General features: G+C 46.6%; 1 protein-coding gene across 1 annotated transcript in view; it reads right to left on the bottom strand.

The window, feature by feature from the left end:
• The window catches only part of SLC38A11 (solute carrier family 38 member 11), a 47,104-nt gene extending 34,309 nt beyond the window's left edge, over window positions 1-12,795 (bottom strand). The window contains exons 1-3 of the mRNA XM_060257254.1: window positions 12,425-12,795; window positions 11,000-11,117; window positions 5,822-5,896 (exon numbers count right to left, since the gene is read on the bottom strand). Of these exons, the coding sequence (XP_060113237.1) occupies window positions 5,822-5,896; window positions 11,000-11,117; window positions 12,425-12,478 (247 nt within the window). The 5' untranslated portion in view covers window positions 12,479-12,795. The remainder of the gene's footprint in view (window positions 1-5,821; window positions 5,897-10,999; window positions 11,118-12,424) is intronic.
• Window positions 12,796-15,813: the final 3,018 nt, after the last annotated feature.

Here is a 15,813-nt window from a genome sequence, read left to right on the forward strand (position 1 = left end):
TCGCCTTGGTGGATGACCTCCAGCGGCATCTGGATCGAGGCGGCGTGGCGGTGCTGATATTGTTGGATCTGTCGGCCGCATTTGATACGGTCGATCATCAGCTACTGGCCCGCCGGCTCGCCGACGCGGGGATTGGGGGATTGGCCTTACAGTGGCTCTCCTCCTTCCTCGAAGGACGGGGACAAAGGGTGGCCATTGGGGGGGAGCGGTCCCGGAGGCACCCACTAATATGTGGGGTGCCACAAGGGGCAGTTCTTTCCCCGATGTTGTTTAACATCTATATGCGCCCCCTTGCCCAGATTGCCCGGAGGTTTGGGCTTGGGTGCCATCAGTACGCCGATGACACCCAGCTCTATCTACTAATGGATGGCCGGCCTGGCTCCGTCCCAGAAAGCCTGGACCTAGCATTGCAAGCCGTGGCAGGTTGGCTCAGACTGAGCGGGCTGAAGTTGAATCCAACGAAGACAGAGGTCCTTTGCTTGGGTCGCGGTCCCCTGGGAAGGGAAATCCCCTTACCGGTCCTTGACGGTGTGCAGCTTAAAGCAGCACATAGGGTCAGGAGCCTGGGGGTTCTTCTGGAGCCTTCATTATCGATGGAGGCACAGATAGCGGCTGCTGCCAAGTCCGCGTTCTTTCATCTTCGACGGGCGAAGCAGCTGGCCCCCTTCCTGGAGCGCCGTGACCTAGCAATGGTGATCCATGCTACGGTCACCTCGAGACTGGACTACTGCAACGCCCTCTACATGGGGCTGCCCTTGTGTCGAACTCGGCGGCTGCAGCTGGTGCAGAACGCGGCGGCTAGGCTGTTGTTGGGGCTCCCAAGATGGGAGCACATACAGCCGGGGCTGCGCGGGCTGCACTGGCTGCCAGTGGTATACCGAGTTCGGTACAAGGTGCTGGTAATTACCTTTAAAGCCCTATATGGCCGAGGACCTACCTACCTGAGGGACCGTCTCTCCCCACACGAGCCCCAGAGGGCACTGAGGTCATCTGGGAAAAACCAGTTGAATATCCCTGGGCCAAGGGAGGCCAGACTGAAGGCCACCCGGGATCGGGCCTTCTCTATCGCCGCTCCAATGCTATGGAACCAACTCCCTGAGGAGGTGAGGGCCCTAAAATGTTTAGATCAATTTCGTAGGGCTTGTAAGACCCACCTTTTCAGGATGGCCTTCAACTAGTGACAGAATCAGTGACAAAGCTAGTTATGCTGCTGGAAATGTTCTATAACGCCACACTGTTATGTTAATTTTAATAATTTATAACTGTTTTAATTATGTTTTTATGTTTTTATTATGTAAAACCGATGTAATGTATCATTATGTTGTGAGCCGCCCTGAGCCCGCTCCGGCGGGGAGGGCGGGATAGAAATAAAAAATTATTATTATTATTATTATAAGTTCCGACCATAGCGAGATTCACTACAAAATGCTAAAGCCCTGAAGTATGGGGCATTTGTACATGGTAAATAAGGCATTCCTGTCATATGAACATATGAAGCTGCCTTCTACTGAATCAGACCCTTGGTCCATCAAAGTCAGTATTGTCTTCTCAGACTGGCAGCGGCTCTCCAGGGTCTCAAGCGGAGGTTTTTCACACCTATTTGCCTGGACCCTTTTTTGGAGATGCCAGGGATTGAACCTGGGACCTTCTGCTTCCCAAGCAGATGCTCTACCACTGAGCCACCGTCCCTCCCCATAATTGGAAGCATAGAGAAGCCCCATCTCATCAGATCTCAGAAGCTAAGCAGGGCTGACCCTGGCAAGTACTTAGATGGGAGACTTCCAAGGAATACTGGGGCCAAGACATAAAGCAATAGCAAGTCACTTCTCTCAAATGTTCGAGCCCCACAGTCACCAGAAGTCAGTCATGACTTCTAGGCAAACAAAAAAAACACAAACGCAACACACACAAAGAAATGCTGTTATGTCCTTAACTGACACTTTGGTATGATATGTAAAGTCTGAAGCACTTGGGAACTGCAGAGTTGAGGGCAGTATATTCTGGAAGTATAAAACTGCCATCCCATAGCGCTCTAACACCTTTTGGATTGCAGAATGACATCCACTGGGCAGAGTATGTGGAAAGTTACTATCCCTTAAACCAGGGGTCCCCAGCCCCTGGGCCGGGGACTGGTACCAGGCCGCGGCCTGTGTGAAATGGGCCACGCTGCCTTGCCACCCCCCCCCACAGCCTCGCCGCCCCCCCCCCATGTAGTGCCTCCTCTTCCCTGCTCAGCCTCGTGGCCTCCCCCCCACATTTTCACCATTTTAAGGCTGGGGAAGGGAAGGAGGCAAGGGCAGCGTCGCTTGCTGCTGCTGTGGCAGCGGCTTTCCCGCCCATCAGCTGATTGGCGGGGAGATGTCAGCCTGGGAGGCACTTCACAGCCCCTTCCCCAGCCTTAAAATGGTGAAAATGTGGGGGGGAGGTCGCGAGGCTGAGCAGGGGGGGGGGTGAAAGAGGGAGGAGGAAACGGGGAGGAGAACGGGAGGAGGAGGTGGCGAAGCTGCTCAGGAGGTGAAGGAGGCAGGAGGAAATGCTGTGGGCTGTGGTCGGCAGGCCAGCCCTAGGGCTGGTCCCTGGGACCAAAAAGGTTGGGGACCACTGCCTTAAATTTTGGCTGCCAGGATGAAGTGGTGCTGATGTGGGAACTTCCTGTATCATTAGAACAGTTCGTATCATTACTGAAATGTCATCAGAATTATGCTAGTCCAGGGGTGGTCAAACTTGCCTAACGTAAAAGCCACACAGAATAAATGTCAGATGTTTGAGAGTCACAAGACATGAATATCAGATGTTTGAGAGCCACAAGACAGGAAGGCAGGCAGGCAAATCGCTGGGAGGAAAGAGTGAGAGGTGGAAATAAAGCAACTTTAACTTTAAATGCATTCTCCAAGCCGCCAGTTGGCTTGGCTCAGATAAGTGATTTAAAGAGAGAAATGCCTTTTCCAAGACAGCCAATGGGTGACGGGAGCTTCAAGAGTCACCCAATAAGTGTGAAAGAGCCACATGTGGCTCCCAAGTCACAATTTGGCCACCCCTGTGCTAGTCTGATCACAGGGAAGTGACAAGCATGCTGCTCTAATAACGTATGTATTTGGAACTTGGGAATATGTAAATGTCCAGTATATTACTTCTACTGTGCAGAACTTTTTTTAAAAAAAGATGGTTATTCTAAAAAAATATATCAGGATTGTTATTCTTTGTAGTTTGCTTTCACCTACATGGCCCAGGCTAGCCAGAACTCATCAGATCCCAGAAGTTAAGCAGAGTCAGCCCAGGTTAGCACTTGCATGAGAGACCACCAAAAGAGCCCAGGATTGCAATGCAGAGGAAGGCAATGGTAAGCCTCCTCTATTTGTCCCTTTTCTTGAAACCCCTACGGGTTGCAGTAAGTTGGCCACAACTTGATGTCACTTTCTACCACCAGTGTAGGACTCGAGACAAAAAACAGGTATTCTGAAAATATATTAGGATTGTTAAATCTTTGTCGTTTCAGGATCAAAAGAAAAATCTTTCTGTAATATTATAATCTGAGGGACAGCCAATGACCCTTCCATATAGATTAAGGACAGACAAAAAATTACCTCCTCACAAAATGTATCAGCAATGCTCAAAATTCACTTCTCCAAGGCCTTTAAAGGGGACTGGACAAATTCATGGAGGAGAGACATTTATCCATACCAAACCTTTAATGGCATAATAGATTCAAATAAAAATACACAGAATATAAAAATTTAAACATTGGAGATAAAATCAAAATGAAACTGAGCTTACAGATGCATTCGAACATTTATCAATAGCTATTAGCTGGGGGTGGCCAAACTGTGGCTCTTTCACACACATTATGTGGCTCTCGAAGCCTCCACCACCTCATTGGCCAGCTTGGAGAAGGCATTTAAAGTTGCTTTCTTTCCACCTCTCCCTCCTTCCTCCGCCTCCCATCTATTTTCCTTCCTTCAACATCTGATGTTCATGTCTTGCAGCTCTCAAGCATCTGACATTTTTTCTATGTGGCTTTTATGTTAAGCAAGTTTGGCCATCGCTGCTATTAGCCACGTTGGCTAAATGGTACTGTATCTTCGAAGGCAGTATGTTAGCAAATACTAGTCACTAGACAGCAAGACCAGGGGATGGATAATGCCTTCATGTCCTGTTTCTGCATCTCTAAAACAATTCGGTTAGCTACTGTGGAAAACAGGGCTGGTGGTTTAGAGGGAACTCTGATCTGACTTATCTTAACAACTTATGTTCTATACACACTAGCTTACATTGAAGGATTCTGAGAGAGTATGGGATGGATGCTACTAATCTTTCCAGTTGATTTCACCCAATCTCCCTCCTCAATGCAGCCCCTGTCTCAGGGGGCTTTTCTCTATGCAAGCCCCATGGTCACCAGCAGAACCTTTTGGGTGGTCAAAAGTGACCCCTCCTTCCCCTTTCATCAGCAGAAAAGCTGAAGAAGATTTTGGAAGATTTTGGATTTATATCCTGCCCTATACTCTGAATCTCAGAACGGTCACAATTTCCTCTACCTCCCCCCCCCCAACAAACACCCTATGCGGTATGTGAGGCTGAGAGTGCTTTTACAGCAGCTGCCCTTTCAAGGACAGCTTCTATGAAAGCTATGGCTGACCCAAGGCCATCTCAGCAGGTGCAAGTGGAGGAGTGGGAAATCAAACCCAGTTCTCCCAGATAAAAGTCCGCGCACTTAACCACTACACCAAACTGGCTCTCCAAAAGCTGATAGGATCCAACTCAATGCCCACTGAAACACGAAGCTGTATCTATCAGCACTTACACAGAAACATCTTCCTTGCTCAGAATCTTCAGTGATTCAGTGATGAATCCTATGCCTCCCCCCCCCCCCCCGCCACATCATGTCATTCACCTTTTCTGAAAGAGTGTATGCAGGACCACTTACTTCAGTGGCGTATGTCCAAATAAAGCCAAGAGGGGCTAAAGCAGCAAGCTACTGCTGCATTTGCTGCTTTGCCAGCTCAGGCACTCCATCCAATATTGGAAGCACTCTCTCTCCTTATAATGGAAGAAGCTAGTGGAGTCATGCTGTTGCTAGGGAGTTTGCTCTGTGGAGAGCAACTGGTTGGCAGCAAGGGCAAAACTTCACTGTTACAGAAGGGAAAGGAATAAAGAACCTGGGGTGAACTAAAAAGAAGCAAAAAAAAGATTGACAAGAGACAGATTCTTGCTTCTCGGGGCACAGGGAGCCGCATAATTGAACATATGAAGCTGCCTTATACTGAATCAGACCCTCGGTCCATCAAAGTCAGTATTGTCTTCTCAGACTGGCAGCGGCTCTCCAGGGTCTCAAGCTGAGGTTTTTCACACCTATTTGCCTGGACCCTTTTTTGGAGATGCCAGGGATTGAACCTGGGACCTTCTGCTTCCCAAGCAGATGCTCTACCACTGAGCCACTGTCCCTCCCCTTTCATGTGTGCTTCTCTAGGCCCCGTGATATGTTTGAGGAGGGACTTTAGTTCAATAGTAGAGGATCTGCTTTATATACGCAGAAGGTCTCAGATTGAATCCTTCGTATTTAAAAACATCAGGTAGCTGGTGATGTTAAAGATCTTAATCTGAGACCCTGGAGAGCTCTTGCCAGTCAGAGAAAATAATATAGAAAAGACAAAATAAAAAAATAAAACCAAAAACAATCTCAAAAGATTAGTATTAATAAAGACTTGTTACTGATTTAACTACTCTGAATTCCTATATGTAGTTCGTTTGCCCATTGCTACTGATTTTCAAAAAATTTGTTATTCTACATTTTCACCTTACAACAGCAACAGTTTTTGAAAAGTACCTGTGATGTAGGCCACACACAACAGCAGCAGTATTCCTAAGGGAAAGCCAGCTTCCCTCAAAGAATAAGGCAGGCCTGTGAAGACAAAATTATATTAGAAGGATATTTTTTTCAAAAATTTTACTGCTCATTAATGTGAACCATAGAAAGCGTTGAGTTCTCTATATCCAAAAGCAATAAAGAATGCATCTTGTAACCCTTCACTGGGGTGCAGTGAAAAATGTATAATGAAAACAAATAAAACACTTGAAAATCACCATTTTAGAGCTCCTCCTTACCCAACACAAATACACACACCAATACAATAATTTCCTTGGACTTTTTGCTGTTGTTGTTCCAATAACCTAAATATCCTTCATTCCATTTACTGCTATGGAAGTCTCTAGAGCCATTATCCAATGTACAATAACTTATAAAGTTTGCTTTGCCCATTTTCCCCATTAGGTTGGTGAATTCAAAACAGTATCTGATCCTTATTTTTCCTCATCTCTGTGATTCCTGGCTTTTACAGACATCTTTGATTTGTTCAACCAGTTTTTTTTCCCCTCTCAAATGCCCACTCTCTTGTCTTCCTTTAATCCTTCAAGCTATTTCTTCTTCTGAGGATTCCTTCACTCTAAGGATTCCCTTTCTCTTCCAGCCTACCATCTTTTCCTAAACCTTCCTTCTCAAGGGCCTAGAATTGCCAGGTCTGTGTTGGAAAATACCTGGAGACTTTTGGGGGTGGATCCAGGAAAGGGCGGGGTTTGGGGAGGGACGGAGCCTCAGCATGGTATGATGCCAGAGTCCACATTTCAAAGCAGCCATTTTCTCCAGGGGAATTTTGCCAGCTGAAGATCAGTTGTAAAAGTGGTAGGTCTCCAGGTTCTACATGGAGGATGGCAACCCTAGGGCCTTCAGCCTGTCCTGCCAGAACAGTTCAGACAATGGCAATGATTGGACTGTTCCCAATGTGACATTTAAGGCGGTGACTGGAGTTCTCCCACTATTACAATTGATCTCCAGGCAACGGAGAAATGGCTGCTTTGGAAGATTGCCTCAGTGACATTATATCCCACAGAAGTCCAGCCCCTCCCAAAACCTCACCATCATTAGGCACTACCCCCAAAATCTTGAGGTGTTTTCCAGCCTGGATCTGGCAACTCTGAAGGCAACTCAGTCAATTACTGCCAGTGGTATCATCACCATAAACACTACCACAAACAATTCTTAGTGAGCCACACTGCAAATGAAATAATTGATGTTATGTAACATATGTATACACCCCCACTTCTTGCTGCTCAAAGAGCTTTACATAAAACTAGTTCCAATATATAATAAAAAGTCATTATCCTTGAGAATGAAGGCCAAATTTTTAAAAATGCACAGGCCTTCCTAAAAAGCTCTGCCCTGCACATGACTGACTGACACTTTTATTAGGCATCTTTCTGGGTATCTAAAAAAATATATTATTTATATATTTATTTTATATACTTCAGCTATACTCCGCCTTTTCCCTCAGTTCCCACCCAAAGCAGTAGAGTTGCCAGCTTCAGGTTGGGAAATAACTGGAGATTTTGGGGGTAGAGTTTGGGAAGAGGAAGGCTTGGGGAGGAAAGGGACTTTGATGAGTATAATACCACAGGGTCTACCTTCCAAAGCAGCCATTTTCTACAGGTGAACTGATTTCTGCCACCTGGAGATCAGCTGTAATAGCGGGAGGTCTCCAGCCATCACCTGGAGGTTGGAAGAGAAAGCTGTTTCACGTGCTTCTGGTCTCCAGTCTCACACACTGAGAGTACCTGTTGGGTTTCTAACTCCCTGGAGGTTAGCAAGCCAACACAGCAGCCCTTTCCATGTATCTCTCCTCCATTTTATCCTTGCAGCTATTCAGTGAGACAAGCTAGGCTGAGATTGTGTGACAGACCAGGATATAGCTCTCACTTCAAAGAGCAGCTCATTCCATGAAGAAGGAGCTGCAGCAGAAAACGTTCTGGACCACAGTGCAACCTCCTGATGGCTTTCAGAGAGGGAACAGAAAGCAGTCACATAGGAAGACCATAGGGCTCAATGCAGTTCAAATGTGGAAAAGCAGTGTTACCAGGCCCATAGCCAGAAAATTTTGGGTGGAGGGGCCCAGGTGAAAAAAAAATGATGGGGGGGGGGCTCAGGGCTTGGCTGCTTCTTCCCAGTTCTGCTTTTGACCTCTACCTGCCCCCAGGCGAGTATCACTTCCCCCTACTACTCAAGAGAAAGACCATGCCTGCCTGAGCAGCCTGCAGCAGGCCAGAGTCCGACCGTGGGGTGGGGTGGGGACGGGGGGAATGCTAACAGGGAAGAAGCCCCCCCCCAACCTTGTCACACCTAGTATGCGCATTTGCAGCGCTCCTACAAAACCAGTTACATTGAAGGACCACAAGTGACAGATTTTCAGTCTGCTATGGAAGGCAGCCAAAATCCTTGTACTGAAAAATGATGCTTTCCCCCATGAATCGCTTGGCAGTCTGTAGAACTGTCAGCCGCTTACAGAAGTGGGATGGGCCATTCATGGGCGGGGTTTAGGCTCCTAGCAATCCTCTCCGTCTCTCCAATGGAGGGGCCCTACAGAGGGAAGAGGGGGTTAAACAGAGGGGCCATGCCCCCCGTGCCCCTCATGTAGCTACAGGCCTCAGTCTTACCAACCTTCAAGTGGGGCCTGGAGATCTCCTGGAATTACAAGTATGAATTCCCCTGGAGAAAATGGCTGCTTTCAACTGTGAACTCTATGGCTTTAGGCCCCACTGAGGTCCTTCCCTTCCCCAAACTCTGACCTCCCTAGCCTCCATCCCTACATTTCCCACTCTAGAGTTGCTTGGAGATACAATCCTTCAGATATGTGGGTACCAAGTCTTAAAGGTAAAAAACCCCCCCAAAACCTTGAATTCAATGCAGAAATAAATTAGAAGAGACACAGAGACACAGTCATTGATTTTATATAGCTGTGGTATGGTTCATCTGGCTATACCTCATCAGGCACAACATCCTACTCAGAACATTTTATAAAATGTTTCATAGGACACTCCATAAAATATATCCAACATTGATCTAACAACAGCTTCCATATGTATTGTATTAAAACACACACACTGGCTGAAAACAGATGGGCAACCTGGGGTGGCAGGCAGGCGGCCCGAATCGGGACGGCCCAAAAAGAGCCGTCCCAGAGCCTCCCCATGCTCACCTGCATGCCGCCGGCATCCCATCCATGAGGCGGCTGGGTGCCGCCACACAGAAAGGCGACCCAGAACCCGGATTCCTTTGTTTTCCTGAGGTGGGGCAAGCGCTGGTGCGCACGAGCACACGAGCACTCTGATTGGTTTCATTTTTTTTAAAAACAACCCGGAATAGCTTGGGGCGGCTTGACAGCTCCAGACCACCAAGTCGCCTCATGTGCGCCCTTCCCCGTCTAGACGGCAATCCGGCGACTGACGGCCTGCTCAAATATTTGCTGCCACTTTCAAAATGGTAGCTGTTTGAGCCGGGTGGAGCGGCCGGAAGGACGGGGTGAGTGCAAGATGGGGACGCCCGGCAGATGTTTGCATGTGGAGGGATTTTTGGGGCCGACTTCAGAGGCATCTCTGAGTCGGCCCAAAGTGCTGGTCTGTAATCAGCCACAGAATCCCCTCCCTGTGAAAGTAGGAAAGTAGGTTACGTTACCAGATGAACCATATCACAGCTACATAAACTCAATGGCTGGGAGAAATAGCAAACTCTACCATCCGTTGATTTCATATACCATAGGAAGTATCCAATGTTTTAATATTCATTGCCATTTTCCTTCAGGCGTGCTGGCAACCTTATATTTCTATTTACTAGCCCAAATTGCATAGACGCCACAATGGCAATATCATGTGCCATCTGTTTCACCATCCTCTCTAGGCCTGCATAAGGAAATAAAAATCCAAATTAATGCCAAGTTCAATGATTATCTCACTATGTGCTGGTCAGCTTTAATGTTATGATTTTTTTAAAAAAAAAAATTAAGTAGATTTGTCTTGGAACCCACTTTGGGTTCCATTTGCTTGAGAGAAAAGTGGGCTTTTAAAATATTTTAAATAAAGTCAAATTTGAAAGTCTGTACCACTGTAATCAAATTAGCATAAATTACTACTACCAGTAATAAAGCCAAATAGGCAGCAGTGTTGGTCTGAAGTAGTAGAACAAAATAGGAGTCGATTGCACCTTTAAGACCAACTTAGTTTTATTATTAGGGTTTGTAGAATCTTTCGGGATCAAGTGCCGTGTTCTACTGGAGAAAGTTTTCCTTCCAGACGTTTTGTTCTCAGCTGCGGAGAACATCCTCAGTGGCGTTGCAGCCGGAGCAGGCGCTCAGACCTTCTTGGCTGCTGTGCATTGAGTGGGGCCAGGGCTGCTGGAGAGCTGCTATTTCTAGGCTGGAGGGGGTGTGATGAAAGGGCAATTAGTTTGTGGATGTGCCCATTGTTTGGTGGGGCTTCCTGGAAGGGTAGTGATAAGGAAACTGGCTGTTGAATGTGACCATTGTTCCATGTTAATTGCTGGGAGGGTTGGAAGGGGTTTGAAGATAAGGAAGATGGTTGTTGACTGTGCTGATTGTTCTGTGGAATTTGCTGGTTGTTCTGAGACTTTCTGCAATTTCTTCCGAAGAAGGCATTTTCATCCACCAATCTTGGTACCCAGCTCTGCAAAACACCCTACAGACTATAAATTGCGGAAAGTCTCAGAAAGTCTCAGAACAACCATCTTCCTTATCTTCAAACCCCTTCCAACCCTCCCAGCAATTAACACGGAACAATGGTCACATTCAACAGCCAGTTTCCTTATCACTACCCTTCCAGGAAGCCACTAATTGCCCTTTCATCACACCCCCTCCAGCCTAGAAATAGCAGCTCTCCAGCAGCCCTGGCCCCACTCAATGCACAGCAGCCAAGAAGGTCTGAGCGCCTGCTCCGGCTGCAACGCCACTGAGGATGTTCTCCGCAGCTGAGAACGAAACGTCTGGAAGGAAAACTTTCTCCAGTAGAACACAGCACTTGATTCCGAAAGATTCTACAAACCCTAATGATGTTACCAGCCGTGAAAACCTGAAATCTTTGACAACTTAGTTTTATTCAGAACACAAGCCAGTAAAATATTCAATCACTATACAGCAAAATATTAAACTTTAGGAGATACGTTTACCTATTATACCCGATCCTATGATAGAGTTGATAATATTAAAAGCTGCTGATGAGAGGTTACTAGTTCCTTGTTTATTCCTCCGTTTATAAATCAGAGTTGTCCTTTCATCTGCTTCCTCCTATTTCAATACAGTAAAATTGATGTCAGGAGAGAAGTATTAATAGACACGCACACACATGTTCCCTGCTACTAGTTTCCACTGAAATAGCGCCAACCTGCATTTCGTAGAGAACCTCTAAACTGGCACTTGTGGGTTGAACATCTGAAGAGAAACCAGAAAAGAAATAACCATGGGGAATCCAGCAAGTACTGTAATACTTTTATACAGCACGGTCCCATTTAGAACATCAAGGCTGAAATTCTATGCACACTTACACATCCACTTACCTCCACGGCAGGAAAGTTCAGTAAGGCTCAGATCCTGGAGATTCTAAAAGCATTAGTTTCAAAAGGGGTGCAACTTTTCATAGGACTTTATCGTTATGGTCCAATGCTAGGCAAGCTTACTCAGAAGCAAGGGGAATTTTGTAGAAAAACAGGTGGCGGAGCTCATCCAGGGATTGTTATGTAGCTGCACCTACTATTCAATGGACAAGGAGGTGGAACTCTTCGAAGGAGGAGGTGGAACTCTCATAAAGGTTCAGGAGCTGTGTTCCTGTGAGCTCCCGCTGAATCCGAGGCCTGCTCAGAAGTCAGCCTCGCTTTATCCAGCGGGGGGATGACTCCCAAGCAGGTGTGTAGAGCAGGAGTGGCCAAACACGCTTAATGTAAGAACCACATAGAATAAATGTCAGACGTTGGAGGGAGGGAAGGAAGGAAAGGAAATAGATGGAGGAGGGAGCGAGAGAGGTAGAAAGAAAGCAACTTTAAACGCATTCTTCAGGCCACCGGCTGGCATGGCTCGGAGAAGTTAAAGAGACCAATGCTTTCTCCAAGCGGGCTGACTGGATGGTGAGGCTTCAAAGAGCCACACAATATGTGTAAAAGAGCAAGCCACCTATGGCTCCAGTTTGGCTAACCTTAGGATGACTACACTACCTTGGGAGCTCAGTGATATCACCACCACCCCAAAACACACACACACCTGCCATTCACAGTATTTCAGATAAGATTCCCTAGGTGGTCCTAGCGCTGCAATTCTAAACGTTTTGGGGACGTTTAAGATCTCGACATTAGAACCCCCGAGAGTCACCCTCTCCACAGTTCTCCTAACAACGTCGAAGGCGCAGGTAAGCCCCCCACCCCCTCCCCTTGGGACCGAGCCCACGCGCAGCCCGCGGGTTAGTTTTGAGAAGGGGGGGGGGCGGAAAGCGAGCAGCCATGCGCGGCACGTGTTTTGTAGGCAACATTTGCGCTGCGATCCGATTCCGGGCGGTGTAAACCAAAGTTTGCCTTCGGGAAAGAGAAGAGCCGCTAGTCGCCTACCTGGTGCGCGGGGCTGGGCAAAGGCAACGGGTGGGGCTGCCTAAGGTCCTCCATGGCGGGTCTTGCTCCAGTTCTGACAAGGGGTCCGTTCTGGGTAGAGGGCCCCTTCAGCGGGGAGGCAAAGCCGGCAACTGCCTTAAACGCCGGACTCGGAGGCCACGAAAAAGCTCTCCGGCTCGAGAGACAGCAGCACAACACCCGCCCCTACGGGCCATCAGGGGTTAACGTGAGCGCCCGCTGGGAAGGGCGAAGGTTCAGCCGCGGTCCTTTCCGAGATCGCTTCGGCAAACGCTCTGGGAGGGTTTGTAGAGCCAGAAAGAGAGAGAGAGTTCCAGAACCAAAGCAGGAAGAGGCAGCAAGAGCAGCAAGCCATTAGGAAAAGCACTTATTTGCTTTATGCAGACCACGCCTTTCTCCCCAATGGGGACCCAAAGCAGCTTAGAGCATCATCCTCTCTCCTCCGATATTATCCTCTAGTCACAACAAAACTGTGAGTCAGGCTGAGAATCACTGATTGGCCCAAAGTGAGCTTCCAAGGAAGAGTAGGGATTCGAACCCAGAACTCCCAAGATCCTTAACCACAACATTGCAGTGCCTCTCTTGGCCTGCTCGGCTTAGACTGAGCACAGGAAGCCGCCTTACAGAGAGTACCTATCAGTGGTTTGGAGAGTCACATGTTATGGAGGGCAACAGTTGGAGCTGAGAGAAGGATTCCTTTCCTTTCCCACCCTGTGGTCGCTTTAATCTAGGTTTAGGGGGATTTTATTTACCCCACACCATGAAAAGCTCCCTCCCATTAAGCCCCTATTAAAGGGGTAGGGCACTTTCCTCCAGGCCTGTTGGCAACCCTTTATTGTTGCTCAGTCACAGTTGAGTCCAACGCCTTTTCATGAAATAAGTGGTAGTTTTCAAAGTAAAATCTGGTTGATGGCACCTAGCAGGAGGCCAATAATTTCCAATGGTGCATATTTAATTTATTTACAGAATCTGTATCCCACCTTTCCATCCTTACAAGGGCCACCAAGGCTGCTGATATGATAGATGTTATTTTATCCAGAACAGGTGCTAAATTCTTAACCAATTTACACCATTGATCATATGCGTGGTACTCAAAGAACCTAACCCGGCTCTGGTCATTGGGGATTATTTCCAAGTATCTTGCACAGAACTGTAGCCCTGAACTGGAGGTTTGTGAAATGAAAGTGCAAAGCACCACTGTATTTCCACACATGCAATGAATGTTTGACGCTTATACAAGAGGTGTCTTCATTTTCCAGAGTGCGACTGGGTTGCTATTACAGATTTTCAGCAGACACTTCAGGAACCAATTCACAAATGGCTGGATTTTCTACCCAGTGCTATTTCAACATCTGAGTGAATACACACAGTGGGGACAAAAAGCATCCAGAAGGAAGATGAGTAAGCTTAGCAAACAAACTGGTTTGGTTACCCGCACAAAAGGCTTATTACCTTGGGTAATGGCTATTTGACTATTGACCAATGTACAAAGAAGAAATGTAGAGATAACACATTAATAACAATCCAACTGTTGCCATTCCAATGCAATCCTGTGTGGTGTTACTTCTATCTAAATGTGAGATCAGTGGGATCAGAGTAACTCAGCCTAAAATAATTTGGCTCTCTTGTTTGTGTCAGGATCACTCTTTTCATCTTCTGTTGTTGCTGTTGTGATTGTTATTGTGACTTTGGAATAAGTATTAAATTAAACCCATGCTTCTGAAAAATACAAGGGGTTGTGGGGAAGGAAGATGAAGATCAAAAGCTCCTTAGAAAGCTCGAGAGTCATGGAGTAAAAGGACAGGTCCTCTTGTGGATCAAAAACTGGCTAATTAATAGGAAGCAGAGAGTGAGTATAAATGGGCAGTCTTCGCAGAGGAGGACGGTAAGCAGTGGGGTGCCGCAGGGCTCAGTACTGGATCCCATGCTCTTTAACTTGTTCATAAATGATTTGCAGTTGGGAGTGAGCAGTGAAGTGGCCAAGTTTGCAGATGACACTAAATTATTCAGGGTGGTAAGAACCAGAGAGGATTGTGAGGCACTCCAAAGGGATCTGTTGAGGCTGGGTGAGGGGCGTCAACATGGCAGATGAGGTTTAATGTGGCCAAGTGCAAAGTAATGCACATTGGGGCCAAGAATCCCAGCTACAAATACAAGTTGATGGGGTGTGAACCGGCAGAGACTGACCAAGAGAGAGATCTTGGGGTCATGGTAGATAACTCACTGAAAATGTCAAGACAGTGTGCGATTGCAATAAAAAAGGCCAACGCCATGCTGGGAATTATTAGGAAGGGAATTGACAGCAAATCAGCCAGTATCATAATGCCCCTGTATAAATCGATGGTGCGGTCTCATTTGGAATACTGTGTGCAATTCTGGTCACCGCACCTCAAAAAGGATATTATAGCATTGGAAAAAGTCCAGAAAAGGGCAACTAGAATGATTAAAGGGTTGGAACACTTTCCCTATGAAGAAAGGTTAAAATGCTTGGGGCTCTTTAGCTTGGAGAAACGCTGCGGGGCGACATGACAGAGGTTTACATGATAATGCATGGGATGGAGAAAGTACAGAAAGAAGTATTTTTCTCCCTTTCTCACAATACAAGAATTCATGGGCATTTGATGAAATTGCTGAGCAGTCAGGTTAAAACAGATAAAAGGAAGTATTTCTTCACGCAAAGGGTGATTAACATGTGGAATTCACTGCCACAGGAGGTGGTGGCTACAAGCATAGGCAGCTTCAAAAGGGGGTTAGATAAAAATATGGAGCAGAGGTCCATCAGTGGCTATTAGCCACAGTGTGTGTGTGTGTGTGTGTGTGTGTATATATATATAATTTTTTTGGCCACTGTGTGACACAGAGTGTTGGACTGGATGGGCCATTGGCCTGATGAAACATGGCTTCTCTTATGTTCTTCTTGTAGGCCACTCTGAGATTCTGAGTGGAGGGCGGGATATAAATCCAGTATCATCATCATAAAATGTGAAAATAACAAAACAGACTCAAAATGACATATTATTAAATTCTAAGCAAAAATAGCATACTTAAAATTCTGCATAAATGATAAGGAAGCAGATTACTTTGACAATGTGAAGTATTTTCTAACAGCACAAAATAGTAGGATGGAAGAAATCCAGCAAATATGTTTCTGTTACCTATAAAGAAAAATCATTCATCCCCCCCCCTCCAAAAAAAAGGCAGACTCTTTAAATTTGCCTTCACCTATCGCTATGCTCATGGATCTTTTCCGTATCCTTCAACAAACAGATGCTTAGTACAGGGAATTCCCTGCTTTGCATAGCTGTCTGATTACAGAGGATCTCTGTGTCCCCAGCAGCAGATTTTTATCTATGGATTGGATCGGAGCCAAG

Source organism: Heteronotia binoei, chromosome 16 (genome assembly GCF_032191835.1).
Source record: "Heteronotia binoei isolate CCM8104 ecotype False Entrance Well chromosome 16, APGP_CSIRO_Hbin_v1, whole genome shotgun sequence".
Classification (NCBI taxonomy): domain Eukaryota; kingdom Metazoa; phylum Chordata; class Lepidosauria; order Squamata; family Gekkonidae; genus Heteronotia; species Heteronotia binoei.